This window comes from Acanthochromis polyacanthus, chromosome 12, assembly GCF_021347895.1.
Source record: "Acanthochromis polyacanthus isolate Apoly-LR-REF ecotype Palm Island chromosome 12, KAUST_Apoly_ChrSc, whole genome shotgun sequence".
NCBI classification, from domain to species: Eukaryota; Metazoa; Chordata; class Actinopteri; family Pomacentridae; genus Acanthochromis; species Acanthochromis polyacanthus.
Window position 1 is genome coordinate 40,336,031 of NC_067124.1, and position 13,396 is coordinate 40,349,426.

Below are 13,396 nucleotides of genomic sequence, written 5' to 3' on the forward strand. Positions count from 1 at the left end.
AAACTGGGAGAAAAGAATGTTTTGGAAATATATAAGACACAAAATGAGCAAAATTAGACAGAAAACACTAAAATAAAACACAAAATGAGCAAAATTAGACACAAAACCCCCAAAAATGAGACACAAATGAGCAAAATCAGACAGAAACCCCCAAAAATGAGACACAAAGAACTATAACAAAACATAAAATGACTGAAAATAGACAGAAAATTACTAAAATTAGACACAAAACACTAAAACAAAACATAAAATGAGCAAAATTAGACACAAAACACAAAATATGAGACACAAAAATAAAGAATAAAATGACTGGAACTAGACACAAAACACTGAAATCAAACACAAAAATGAGTAAAATTAGATACAAAACATGAACAATGAGACAAAATTAGACACATAACAGAAAATATGACCCGTAAAATGAGTTTACATTTTTTCATTCATGTCTCTTGTAATTGTGGGAACATTTTTTTTAATCAAAAATAATATTTAAAATTATTATACTTGGAACATGTTAGCATAACCCCGTTTTTGTGGTTTTCTGTCTCGTTTTTGTCGTTTTATGTCGTGTTTTAGTCGTTTCCATCCTCCAACAGTGTTCCTACAGAATGTGTAGATCAAAGCTATGTCCTCTCTTCTATTTTCCATCTTTTCATCCATTGTCAGCCTTGATTGAATGTCTCTCTCTACCTCATATTATCAGGATCAGACTCATTCTTTGGACTGTTTTCCATCAGTGGTCAGCAGTAACAGCTAGCTAAATATCTAGCTTCTACTGCTGAGAAAAAGATCACATTAGCATGGATTAGAGTAGGGTTAGCAACAACACAGAAACATGGAATAAAAATGAGACAATCAATACCTATTATTGATCAATGTGGAGCAGAAAGCTGGAAGAGACGGTGGATTTTAAACGTCCTCCAGTTGTGGACTGAAGTTCTAAATTAGCGAGGGAAGCTCCAGGTGGGTAAGACCGCATGTTTGAGCTGCAATTAGAGGAATGTACACGATGTGAACAAACAGCGAGGAAGTCAAAACGTTTCACCACAAACCCGTCTGGTGATAACAGAACAGGACTCCTGCAAAAAAAGATCAATCAAACATGCAGCAGAGGGAGCATGAGGACAATCTTTTTATTGGTGTTAAAATTTGCACGTTTCTGTCGTTTTGCATCCCGTTTTTGTCGTTTTGTCTCATTTTTGTCGAGTTGTATCTCGTTTTCGTCATTCTGCGTCTCATTTTTGTCGTTTCGCGTCCCGTTTGCGGTTTTAAATCTCGTTTGTGTCATTTTGTGTCTCATTTTTGTCCGCATCTGTCTCGATTTCATAGTTTTGTCTCGTTTTTGTCCTTTTCTGTCATTTTTGTCATTTTGTGTCACATTTTTGTGTATGTCATTTGTCATTTTGTCTCGTTTTTGTCATTTTTTTGTCTTGTCATTTTCTGTCTTGTCTTTTGTGTCTTGTTTTCACCATTTTCTGTTTCTGTCTCATTTTTGTCTTTCTTGTCTTGTTTTTGTCGGGACGACGACTCCGCTCCTGCAAAAAAACAAACATCATACGAGCAGCAGAGGGGTGCATGAGAACAATCTTTTTATTGGTGTTTTTTGGGAAATTTTCAACTACATCCAAAGAGCCAGCGCTGACTGGCGGGCTGGGCGCCATGGACACTACTGATGCAGCAGATAGAGTCACTAGAGAAGATTCACCAACCACATCTGTGAAGGTATCTAGATCCGGTCAGGAGAGCAAACAACCACTGAACGGGGTGACGGAGGCTGAAACAAACCGACGGGGATCGTATCAGTAGTGTGCATAGTCCGTCCACAGCCGGGGAAACAGAGCAGGTGAAGTATGATGTCACACTGAGCCACGTTTCTACTGTGAGATCCACGGTGGGAGGGTGGCGTAGTGTCACAGAGGGTGTCTCTCCGTTTGAAGGAGTCTTTCCGAGGAACACTGAAGATGTTTTCAAGGTGCAACAGATTGTCCAAAGAAAGGAAAACATTCAGTAATATAGAAGAACAACGATAAAGAGGGATAATCATCATAATCAGAACAATAATAATGGTAACTACTCATCATGGTCATTAAAGGGGATTAAAGTCTAGCACTAAGTCCTCGTCTCTCCCCAGGAACAAAACATCGTGTACCATGGCGTACAGTAGAGAACAGCGAGGGAGGAGCAGCACTGGAAGAAGTACGAACAAGCTGTGGACATCGACACAGGAGGTCCTCGAGTTACGTTCCTACGGCCCGACGCAAGTCAATTTACGCCGTAAGTCAGAACTCCATCAGAAGAGTCTGGTTTACGACTGAGAGCCAAATGAAGGGCAAAAAGTTAGCGAATGTAGCACAATCCAAGGTGGAATACAACCGGAGAACGGAAACAAAGCCATCTGATAGCACCACATGACGACGTATTCATCCGCTCTGCTCCACTCATCAACAAGATCCATGCAATCAGTTCCAATGTAACACCGAACCGCCGTTGGTTGAGGATGCTGTAAAGCGAGGACCCGTTTGTCACCAGTTCTGAAGAAAAGTCAAAACACCGTCGGTCGAGGATGTTGTAGACCAAGGACTCGCTCGCCAGTTCGGACGTAATGATGAAAAATAGTAGGTCGTAAACCGAGGACCCGTCTGTCGGTTTACGCCCCACCGTAGGTTACAAGCCGAGGACCCACCAGTTCCAACGCAACGACAAATCGCCGTAGACTGAAAACCAAGGACCCGTCCACAATCACTTCCAATGAAACGCTGCGTGTCAAGGACATCGTAAACCGAGGACCCGTCCATCACCAGTTCCGACATAATGATTAAAACGCCGTATGTCGTAAACCGAGGACCCGCCTGTAATCAGTTCTGACATAACGAAACGCCGGAAGTCGAGGATGTCATAAAGTCGGAACTCAGGATTCAGGAGAGTCTGATTTACGCTTGGGAGCCACAATGAAGGGCAGAAAGTTAGTGAATGTAGCACAATCCAACTACAGAATGGAAAAAAACCGTCTTATAGCGTCGCATAACGACGTATTCATCCACTAAACTGGTTCCGATGTAATGACGAAATGCCGTAGGTTGAGGACGTCATAAACCGAGGACCTCCTGCATTTGGAAAAAATTTGGCTTTTATTTCTCCCATAAATCTGAGAAATTAATACAATTCCACTCATTTCCTGGAACACTGACCGACCGACTGAGCGTCCGGCCGCCTCAATCAAAGTGTGTTTGTTTAAAAAGTACAGTAAAGTAACGATGTGCATTTTCTTAAAACCGGGAAGCTGCAGGAACAGAAAGTCTTTGCACAGAGATTTCTGTAAAACACCAGAAAAACACTCGGATCAGGAGAGGTTTGAAAATAAAAAAAACAACACAAGACGAGTGCTGAGGCGTCTCCTCGAGTGACAGGAACAGAACAGGAAGAAAAAATATAAGTGCTCGAGTAAAATCCACAAAATGTTGAACTATACGACTTTAAGATAATTCCTCTCTATATTACAATTGTTACATCGATCCCGCCGCTCCGACTAGAAGAATCACAGAATCCCCACCGATGGTTTTCCCCACGTCGCCTCGCTCGTCTAAAATAAAAACATATTTACCGTAGCTTCGCCCCATCTGTAGAAAATATACAAAATTATTCTCCAAATTTGCTCTCCCTCTAATTTTTCTGAAGTATTATAAAAATATACAATTCTCCAATAACAAAACTCTTAAAAGTCACATCTGTTAAATTATTCTCTCCTCTCCGCCCGTCGCTTTTAAGAGCTCGACAAAACAAGACACCTGAGCTTCGAAACCGCCTCCTCGTCTTTTACATTCATCATCATCTTCCTCATCATCATCATCATCATCATCGTCGTGTCCATTGTCAGATTCAGAGTCTCAGATTTAATCCAGCTTATGTTCCTCCTCGTCCCGATCGGCCGCCTCGCCGCCATCACTGGTCGGCCAAGCGGTTCTCGTATTTGCTAAGGATGTTGCGGCAGCGGCCCAGTTCCTTCCTCATCTCGGCCACTTCCTGTCGCAGGGCGGCGTTCTCCCGCTCCAGGTAGGCGGCCCGGACCGTGATCTGGTTCTCCTTGAGGCGCCGGGCGTCCCGGGAGCGCTTGGCGGCTTCGTTGTTCTTATATCTCCGGGTCCAGTACTTCTCATCCTGGAAGGGAAAAAAAATGCGGAAGTTCAGTTCACAAATACAGAACGTCGGAAGAATCAACGGCGGCTCAGAGAGAAGAACTCAGGAGGTCAAAGCAACGCCGGATCTCAGAGACGTGGGCGTTTATCTGAGAGCAAATCCACAAATCTGCAGGTATGATGCTCAAAGAACCACAAAAGACGCTTTTACTTTCATATTTACTTTAAATGATAGTATGTATTTCCATAAACCACACTTTCGAATCAGAAATTCTGTGGTTTCAGCTTCTTAAATGTGAATATTTTCTGGTTTCTTTCCTCCTCGACGACAGCAAACAGAATATATATGGACTAAACAGGACTTTTTAAAATGTTTTTCATCATTTTCTGACAATTTAGAGACCAAACAACTGATCAATTAATTGAGAAAATAATCAACAATGAAATAAACAATGAAAGTAACCATAGTTTCAGTCTTGTTGGTCTCTTGCTGTGGCTTTTAACATAAAATCACAAAAAAATGCTAATAAATCTGTATTTTTGGCCTCTTTAGGGCAAAAACTATGAAATATTTTCATTACTTATTCATCCGTTGATTTTTTTGGCTTATTTTTTTATAGTTTTGTCTCTAAAATGTCACAGGATGGTGAAAATGTCCCTCAGAAACTCAGTTAATCAACTAGAGCTGTAACAATTAATGGATTATTTGTCCACTATTGAGGAATAAATAAAGAAAAAACAGTCTAAATTCTGTGTCCTCCGCTTCCAGAATGACCCTTACAGTTTTTACAGCTGATTTTAAAGTTTTGCTGTGTGGAAGTTAAATTCACCTTCATGTTGTCGGGCACCAGGATCTTCCGGGCCTTCTTGATCATCGGCTGAGGCTTCAGCTCCTCCTCGCTGAACGAATGTCTCCGCGGGTCGAAGCTGGGAGGCGGTGAGGCCTCGGACATCCCCACGTCCGACGAGTCCATGTCGAACATCCCCATGACGTCGGGACCGCTGCCGGTGGGCGTGAGCAACGGCGGGCAGGAGGACGAAGACGAGGAGGAGGGAGACTCGCAGGAGTCATTCATACTTGTCTGGCTTCCTGAAAGCACAGAGAAAAACCTGCATTAAGAACTACACAGAAGAGCTGCAGTGACCAGCGGCTGCCAGCAGGGGGCAGCAGAGAGCCGCCGCCTCAGAGTTAAACAACAAACAACATTCCTGCTTCAGCGATTCTGAGAACTGAGGATGTTCTCCTGCTGCACAGATTTTCATCTTCAGAGGGGCGTTTAGAGAACAGACAGGACATTTTACATTAATATTACATAACGCACGCATTTCTAGAAACACATTCACTGATTTACAGGCAGATCTGGATGTAAAAGTAGACCTGGTGCAAGTTTAATCAGATAAAACATTCCAACATGTGAATAAACCAACAGCTCTCCATGCAGAGTGTAAATCTGCATGTCCTCAGGTGAATAATTTGCACGTTTCTATCATTATGTGTCTCATTTTTGTCGTTTTGCATCTTGTTTTCATCGTTCTGGTGTCGTTTTTGAGTTTTTGTCATTTTGTGTCTTCTCGCTGTTGTTTTCTGTCTCATTTTTGTTGTTTTCTGCTTAATTGTTGTCATTTTGTGTCTTGTTTTTGTCATTTTATCTTGCTTCTGTAGAAGAAATCTGTCCGTTTTTAGTTATCATTTATTAGTCTGTTGACTATTTTCTCATGCATTCGATCAGCTGTTTAGTCTCTAAAATGTCAGAAAATGTCTAGTTTTGTCCAAAGATATTATATCATGCATGCATTTCTAGAAAGAGCTGCACTACTTTAAGGACAGATCTGGATGTAAAAGTAGACCTGGTGCAAGTTTGATCAGATAAAACATTCCAACATGTGAATAAACCAACAGCTCTCCATGCAGAGTGTAAATTTGCACGACCTCAGGTGAATAATTTGCTCGTTTCTACCAGTTGTTGGGATGTAAAAATCCTCAGATTTGTGTTGGAAACTTTCTTTCACAGAATTTTGTAAATCTGCAGGAACATTAATCAGCACCTATTTTGGCAATTACTTAACCCGCTTGAATCACTTTTTTAAATGAAAAACATCTAAATCCTGTGTTTGCAGCTTCTTAAATGTGAATATTTTCTGGTTTCTTTCCTCTATGACAGTAAACTGAAGATCTCTAGAACACACAAGACATTTTTCACCATTTTCCTAAATTTTTAAACAAGAAACTAACTGAATAATCCCAAAAAAGCCCAAACTAACTGAAAATGAAAATTATTAAATCGAGAAACATCAATCCATATTCCACCATTTTCTTACTTTTTAGAGACAAAACAACAAATTGGTTCAACAGTTTGACTAATTTTAAAGATAAAAACAGTCTAAATTCAGTGATTGTCGCTTGTTAAATGTGAATTTTTCATATTTTCTGGTTTCTTTCCTCCTCTATGACAGTAACCTGAAGATCTTCAGACAAAATGAGACATTTTCTGACCTTTTAGAGACCACACAGCTGCTCGAATATGTGAGAAAATAACTGACAGCCTAATAAAAATAATAAGTAATTTCAGTTCAAAAACCTACTGCAGCATTTATTGCACTGAAATGCATTTCAGGTTTCATTTTAATCACCTGTTTTATTGTTTATTTTAAAGATACACGTAAAAACACATTAACATTTGGAGTCTTTGCGTAGGATGTTTTGCATTATATTTTTCGAACTGTTTGGTTCTATTTACTGCACATTCTGGCTTATCTGTGTTTATGGAGGTGGGAACTGCACTCTGTCTGCATGCATTGATGCATTTTTGCCGTGGATAAAGACTCTACATCTGCAAACCGTCATGATCAAACGCTGCAGGATTAAATCAGAATCTCCTGAATGTCGGTTCGTGATATCTGTGACTTTTCCGGAGGAAACTGCAGAGAAATTCCTGTGGATCGACGCCAACTTTCAGAAGAGGAATCTAAAAGTGGAAATGTTATGTAAGCGTCTTCCCCTCCCCTCAAAACCAGTTTCTTTAAGCGGGGCCAGTACAGGGCTTTACCTCTAACACCCCTTTAAGGAACACTTTAAGTCCTGAACACCAGGCAGCAAACCCATTATCAGTAAAACCAGACAATAATAACAATAAAAACAGAAACTAACCTGCTAAGATCAGTTTTTAAAGCTTCTTCATTGTAATGTTTCCTTTAAATTCTGCAAATTTAAGTTTTTAAGGCTTAAATCGTTTATGCCCAAAGACTTGTCATTCATCCAAAATATAAGCATCGTTTTGTGTCTCTTTTTGTTGTTTTGTGTCTCCTTTTGGTCATTTTTGTGTCTTGTTCTTTATCATTTTTGCATCTCATTTTTGTCATTTTGTGTCTCGCTTTGGTTGTTTTGTGTCTTGTTTTTGTCATTTCTTGTGTTTTGTTTTTGTCATTTTGTCTCGTTTTTGTTGCTTTCTGTCTTGTTTTTGACCAACATGGCGGTTCGGTCGCAAACTTTTTTTTATTATGAATGTTCAGTGAAAAGTATTTCTGAAAGCATTTGAGGCGAGAAATAAACTGAATATGTCTACCTGTGTTTTGTTTTTGTCATTTTGTCTTGTTTTGTTGTTCTGCGTCTCGTTTTTGTCGTGTTTTTATTTGCTTTACACCAATATAACCCTTACATCCCTAGTTTTACTAACATGTCTGAACTACTACGATAAATTGCTTAAAAGTGCAATAAACCTAAGAAAAAAATCGTTTTGGTGTTTTCTTCACATATATTTCTTGACACAGAAATAGCATAACTGCATCCCTCAGATCAGTAGAAAAGTTGCTCAACACACCGTGGTCTGGTTTCCACAGATTTCTGTCATTGTGTATTCCTACAAACCCATCACTGCAGATAAAAAGTGCTCTGAGGTCTGGTGAACGTGTGAAATGTTAGTGGAACTCACCAGATTTTACATGCAGAAAGAATAACTGATCTGTCTGATCTGGTTTCACGTTAACCACCAATCAAACATCAACATGCAATCATAGCACCGGCGCTACGCTAACGCTAACACGCTAACACGCTAACACGCTAACACTTCCATAGAGCAGCTAATAATAACGAACAAAAACTAAAAGTAAAACCACAGACTGTCATTAATAAATCAGGAATAAAAGAGAAGCTGTAACATAAATAAACCTTCACACAATGACGACTTCTCATTTAAAACCAAAACAAAGAGGACAAACATCCCAGAATATCTGAGATCTACAGAAACTCTGCTCATGTTTGCATTTTCCTGCTTTTACTCCACATCTGGATCTAAAACTTGTAAAAGCAGATTTGGTGCAATTTGTTGTTGTTGTTGTTTGGGCCTGAAACAACAAATAAAACACTTCAACATGTAAACAAACCAACAGCGTGGCTTGTTTACAACATAAACAATGTAAATCTGGTGATTAATTTGCACGTTTCAGTTTTTATGACATTAAAATCCTCACATTTGCTCCACTTGTTGTTAATTTGACCTCTGCAGGTAAAACAGATCAACTGTCAGTTAAAAATAAAAACAAAGACTAGAATAAATACATTTTTATTGTTGTTTTAATAATATTTGATTAATTACGGAGTCAAATCACCCTTCTGAGTGTTGTATTGTTTATTTTAAAGCCGTCTAAACGTTTCTGTCCCTTTTTTGACTGAAAATCTGCTTCACTTGCTGTTTATTTGCCTTCTAACACTTGATTTCTCTGTCAAATCTTTTCAAATCCTTCTTGTTTTAAGCATTTAATGTTTTGCTGAACTGAAAATCTACTTAGAAATGAAAATTATTTACAGTTTCAGAGCTCGAAGGTCTAATAATCGTGTTGCCGCCTCATTTTTTGCTATTTTCTCCTTAAAAATTCTCACTTATTTGATGTGAAACACTTGATTTATTTGTCAAATCTTTTAAAATCCTCCTTCTTATCAATCTTTATTGTATTTCTAAACTAAATCTATTTAGTAGTGAAAGTTATTTACATTTTCTGAGCATGAGGGTCTAATATTCATGTGCTTTTTCCTCATTTTTCCCTATTTTCTACTTAAAAATCCACATATTTATTGTTTATCTGATATGCATCTTTGAAAATCCTCCTTGTTTCCAATGTTTACTTTATGGCTAAACCCAAAATCTATTTAGAAATAAAAATTATTTACAGTTTCAGAGCTTGTGGGTCTAATAATCATGTATTTTTGCTTCATTTTTCACTATTTTCTATTATAAAATCCTCATATTTGCTGTTTATCTGACATTAAGCACTTGATTTGTCAGATCTGTAGAAATCCTCCTTCTTTAAACCGCTTCCTGTACTCCTGAACTGAAAACCTCCTCGGTAAAAAGGCTGACTAACACTCTCAGAGCTGCTGCAGCTCTCAGCGGGGTACTAATCGCCTGCCTCATTTAAAATTAATGAAGCGGCTGCTGAAGCTCCTCTAGTTTGAGCAGAACCTTCTGCCTCAGACGGACAGTTCGGCCCGATTGTTCTGTTCGGCTCCTCGGCTATCAGAGAGAACTTTTATCCGGTTTGAATTAAAGCTCGCCTCCCAGTAAAGCAGAAACTGATTGGTGCTCGGATCAGGAGGAGGAAGCGGCTCTTCCTGCTGCCGAGGCCCCGCCCCCACTCCGCCCCCAGGCACCTCTGGCCCCGCCCCTTGTTCTCTCCCTCCAGAACTCCGGCTGGGGCACGTGTAGCGACGCGTGTGCACATGCATGTGGCGTGTGAAGCTCTCAGAGATTTAAAGACACGCCACCGCAAACACTCGGCTCTGGGCTCGGCCTCCTGTTCTCACTGACGCTGCTACTGTACACGGATCACATGGCACCAGAACCACAGCAGAACCTCCGCAGAACTACATCAGAACCACATCAGAACCTCAGCAGAACTACATCAGAACCCCAGCAGAACTACACCAGAACTATACAAGAACCTCAGCAGAACTACATCAGAACCCAGCAGAACCTCAGCAGAACCATGGCAGAACTTCAGTATAACTACACCAGAACCACAGCAGAATTACACCAGAACTATACAAGAACCACAGTAGAACCTTAGGAGAACTCAGCAGAACCTTTACTCCCCCAGAATAATATTAAATAATAATAAAGAATTGCATCTGTTTACCTCCTTAGAATAATAATAAAAAATATATAATAATAATAATAATAATAACAATAAGATTAATAAATAATAATAATAAAGAATCTAATCTGTCTACCCCCCATAATAATAACAAATAAAAATAATAATAAAAAATAAAGAATTACATCTGTTAGAATAATAATAATAAAAATAAAAATAACAAAAATGATAATGATAAAGAATCATCTGTTTAGTCCCTCAGAACAATAATAATAAATAATAATAATAATAATAATAATGATGATAAAGAATCATGTCTGTTTATCCTCCAGAATAATAATAAAAATAATAAAGAACCTAATCTGTCTATCTCCCCATAATAATAATAATAATAAATTATAATAATACTAAAGAATCATATCATGCATCATACTTGTTTACATCTTGAGAATAAAAATAAATAATAATAATAATATTAATAAGGAATAACACCTGTTTACATCCCCAGAATACTAATACTATTACAAAATAAAATTAATAATAATAATAATAATAACAACAACAATAAAGCTGCATGTCATGCTCCAGTCCATGTGACTCAGAAAGAATTCTGCTCCGTCACCATTGGATGTTTTGTTTTGCTGACTCATTAAAATGCAGAGACAACCTTGATTACAGGTGAAGCTCGGAGCGTCCAATCAGCAGCCGGGACGCTTTGACATCGTTACTCACCGTGAAAACAGTCGCCTCCTCCAGGGAGACCCTGCGGCGGCGCCACCTCCAGGCCGATGAGCGACGGCGAGGAGGAGGAAGAGGAGGACGGCGGCGAGGAGGACGTGGAGCAGGGTGGCGAGGAGGGCGGCAGGCACTGGGAGCTCTGGTTGGGCACCGCAGACTGGGAGCTCTGGGACGGGATCTGGGCCGAGCTGGAGCTGTTGTTGCTGTGCATGCTGCCCATCCCGTTCTCTGTCAGGAACTCCTCCAGGTCCATGTACTGGAGCTGGAACAGGCCTCCGTCCGCAGGCAGGGTCCGGTCCCACAGCAGGGGGCCCAGGAACTGGTTGAAGCCTCCGGAACCGTTGGTGCCAGAGCAGCCGGTACCTCCACTGGTCCTCATGGAGCACAGGGAGTCCTCGTCCAGGTCCAGACGGTCTTTATCTGCAGGAGACGAGAAAACATGAGTCTGCTGGAGATGGTGGATCAGAAGCTCACAGATGGATCCGAACCACCAAAATGGATCTGAACCACCAAGAAGAATCTGAACCTCCAATAAAGTTCAGAACTTCCAAGATGGATCCGAACCACCAAGAAGGAGCAGAACCTATCAGGTGGATCAGAACTTCAAAGATGGATCCGAACCTCCAAGATGGATGAGAACATCCAAGAAGGATCAGAACCTCCAATAAAGTTGAGAAAATCCAAGAACAATCAGAATCTCCCAGGTGGATCAGAATCTCCAAGAAGGAGCAGAACCACCAATATGGATCTGAACCACCAAGAAGGATTAAACAATGCTAGAAAGTTCAGAACCTCCCAGGTGGGTCAGAACCAGATGGAGGCTGAATCCAGAATTAAACCAACTTCTTGTCAGATTTGTTGACAGATCTCTCTGTCAACAAATGGTTGGACAGCAAGAACTCCCAGAACCGGGCCAAACAAACCCCTAATCTGGACCCTGGTCTGGGATCATAACCCAGCTGCACAACATCTGCACTTTGTTGTTGTTTCTTTTTATTTACTGCACATTATTTGTGTGTGTGTACATTTATCTTTCTCCAAACTAACAAAGTATTTCTACTCTCTAGAACGGTACCGGGCGTCTACGTGCTGGACCGGAGCAGAACTTCTCCCACCTTTGCCCTCTCCGGGGCTCTTGAGCCGCTGGTCGCCCTTCATCGGGTGCTGCAGCAGCGACTTCAGCCCCGCCATGGAGCTCAGGTGGCCCCCGGTGAGGGAGCCCGCGGGCTGGGTGCAGCCTCCGAACTGCGGGCTGGCCCCGGCTGGAAGGTCGGGGTTCGGGAGCTGGGAGAGCTGCCGGGACATCCTGGAGGAGGTGGCGGAGACACCTGGAGCACCGGAGGAGCGGGAAGAGGCGAGCGGAGCGGACTGGAGCGGCTACCGACGGGTCGGTTCTGGATCTGAAGGGGCAGGGAGGGGGGCGGCAGGTGATCAGAACAACAACTGGACCGAGTGACGCAGCTGGATAGAAAAGTTGAACTTTTACCTGAGAGTCGTGCACAGCTGCTTATTTCCACGCAGAGACGTGCTCGTGGAAGTATTCCATCGTAGAGGAACCGAACAGAACCCACGGAACCAAAATCCACTAAATCCCACAGAGAGTTCCCAAAACAGAAAAAAACACACCAGGAAAAACACGCAGGAGCGGCAGCAGCGTCCGTGTCCGTGGGTGACGAGTTGTGTTTGTGTGCTCGGTGTCGGGGGGAGGAGCGACCGCGGGGTGGGTGTGGGGGGGGCTTCCTCTTTCTGTCTGTACTTTCTGCGTCCGATGGATCCGGTCACGGGCGCACGGGCTGCGTTCGGTGCCGCTCCACGTCCACGGTGTGTCTCTCTCTCTCTCCCTCAGCTGGAACGGACACGGGCAGTTCATGTGACGTCACGGCGAGCCGAGGCGCGAGAGGCGTGAGAGCGCGACGCTTATTATTAATGAGCCCCGCCCCCTCTCGTGCCACACCTCGAGGATCGCCGTGTTTGTTTGGCGTCGCGGCTCCACGCGGCGCTGCACGAAAAAAAAACACGCAAATCCCCCCCACACTATGAGCCGCGTCCACGCCGCCGTCGCACTTCACCGCCTTTCGCAGTGTGTTTTGTGTGTGTTCACGGTGTGCGCGGCCCCGCCACGGCGCCACTCTCCTCCGGTTTGCTCGTAATCCACCGGCAACGTGACGCGCCGTTTTTTCAGGCGAGAGGAACGCGCCCGCACGTTGCCTCGCGGCGCACAATAGCTGCTCCAGCTCACGTGCAGGCGGCACGCGGGGACCGGGCCTGTGCACTCGCGGCTCGGGCTCCGGTTGGCTCACGGCGCGGCCGCGGCTCCGCCCACGACGCGCGCTCATTGGCCAGAAGTAGGTCGAGCCGCCCCGCCCCCCGCCCGGGTTCCCCCTCGTGCATGCCACTGCCGCGTGAGGGCCGTTCGGAGGGAGAGAGCGCGAGGCTTG

General features: G+C 42.6%; 1 protein-coding gene across 1 annotated transcript; it reads right to left on the reverse strand.

The window, feature by feature from the left end:
- Positions 1–1,572: 1,572 nt before the first annotated feature.
- dbpb (D site albumin promoter binding protein b) lies at positions 1,573–12,798 on the reverse strand. The gene is made up of 5 exons (XM_022199716.2): positions 12,445–12,798; positions 12,074–12,358; positions 10,953–11,378; positions 4,964–5,223; positions 1,573–4,155 (listed from the first exon to the last, which is right to left on the reverse strand). Exons 2-5 carry the CDS (start codon positions 12,261–12,263, stop codon positions 3,940–3,942), a joined length of 1,092 nt encoding a protein of 363 aa, XP_022055408.1. The 5' UTR covers positions 12,264–12,358; positions 12,445–12,798; the 3' UTR covers positions 1,573–3,939.
- Between the last annotated feature and the right edge of the window lie 598 nt (positions 12,799–13,396).

What these genes read in the sequence shown, in the direction of transcription:
- dbpb (XM_022199716.2), bottom strand. Translation starts at nt 12,263, where the DNA reads ATGTCCCGGCAGCTCTCCCAGCTCCCGAACCCCGACCTTCCAGCCGGG. An exon ending in GAGCCCCGGAGAGGGCAAAG is followed by an intron (nt 11,379 to 12,073) that starts GTGGGAGAAGTT and finishes CGTCTCCTGCAG; the next exon opens with ATAAAGACCGTCTGGACCTG. An exon ending in TGGTGCCCGACAACATGAAG is followed by an intron (nt 4,156 to 4,963) that starts GTGAATTTAACT and finishes TTTCCCTTCCAG; the next exon opens with GATGAGAAGTACTGGACCCG.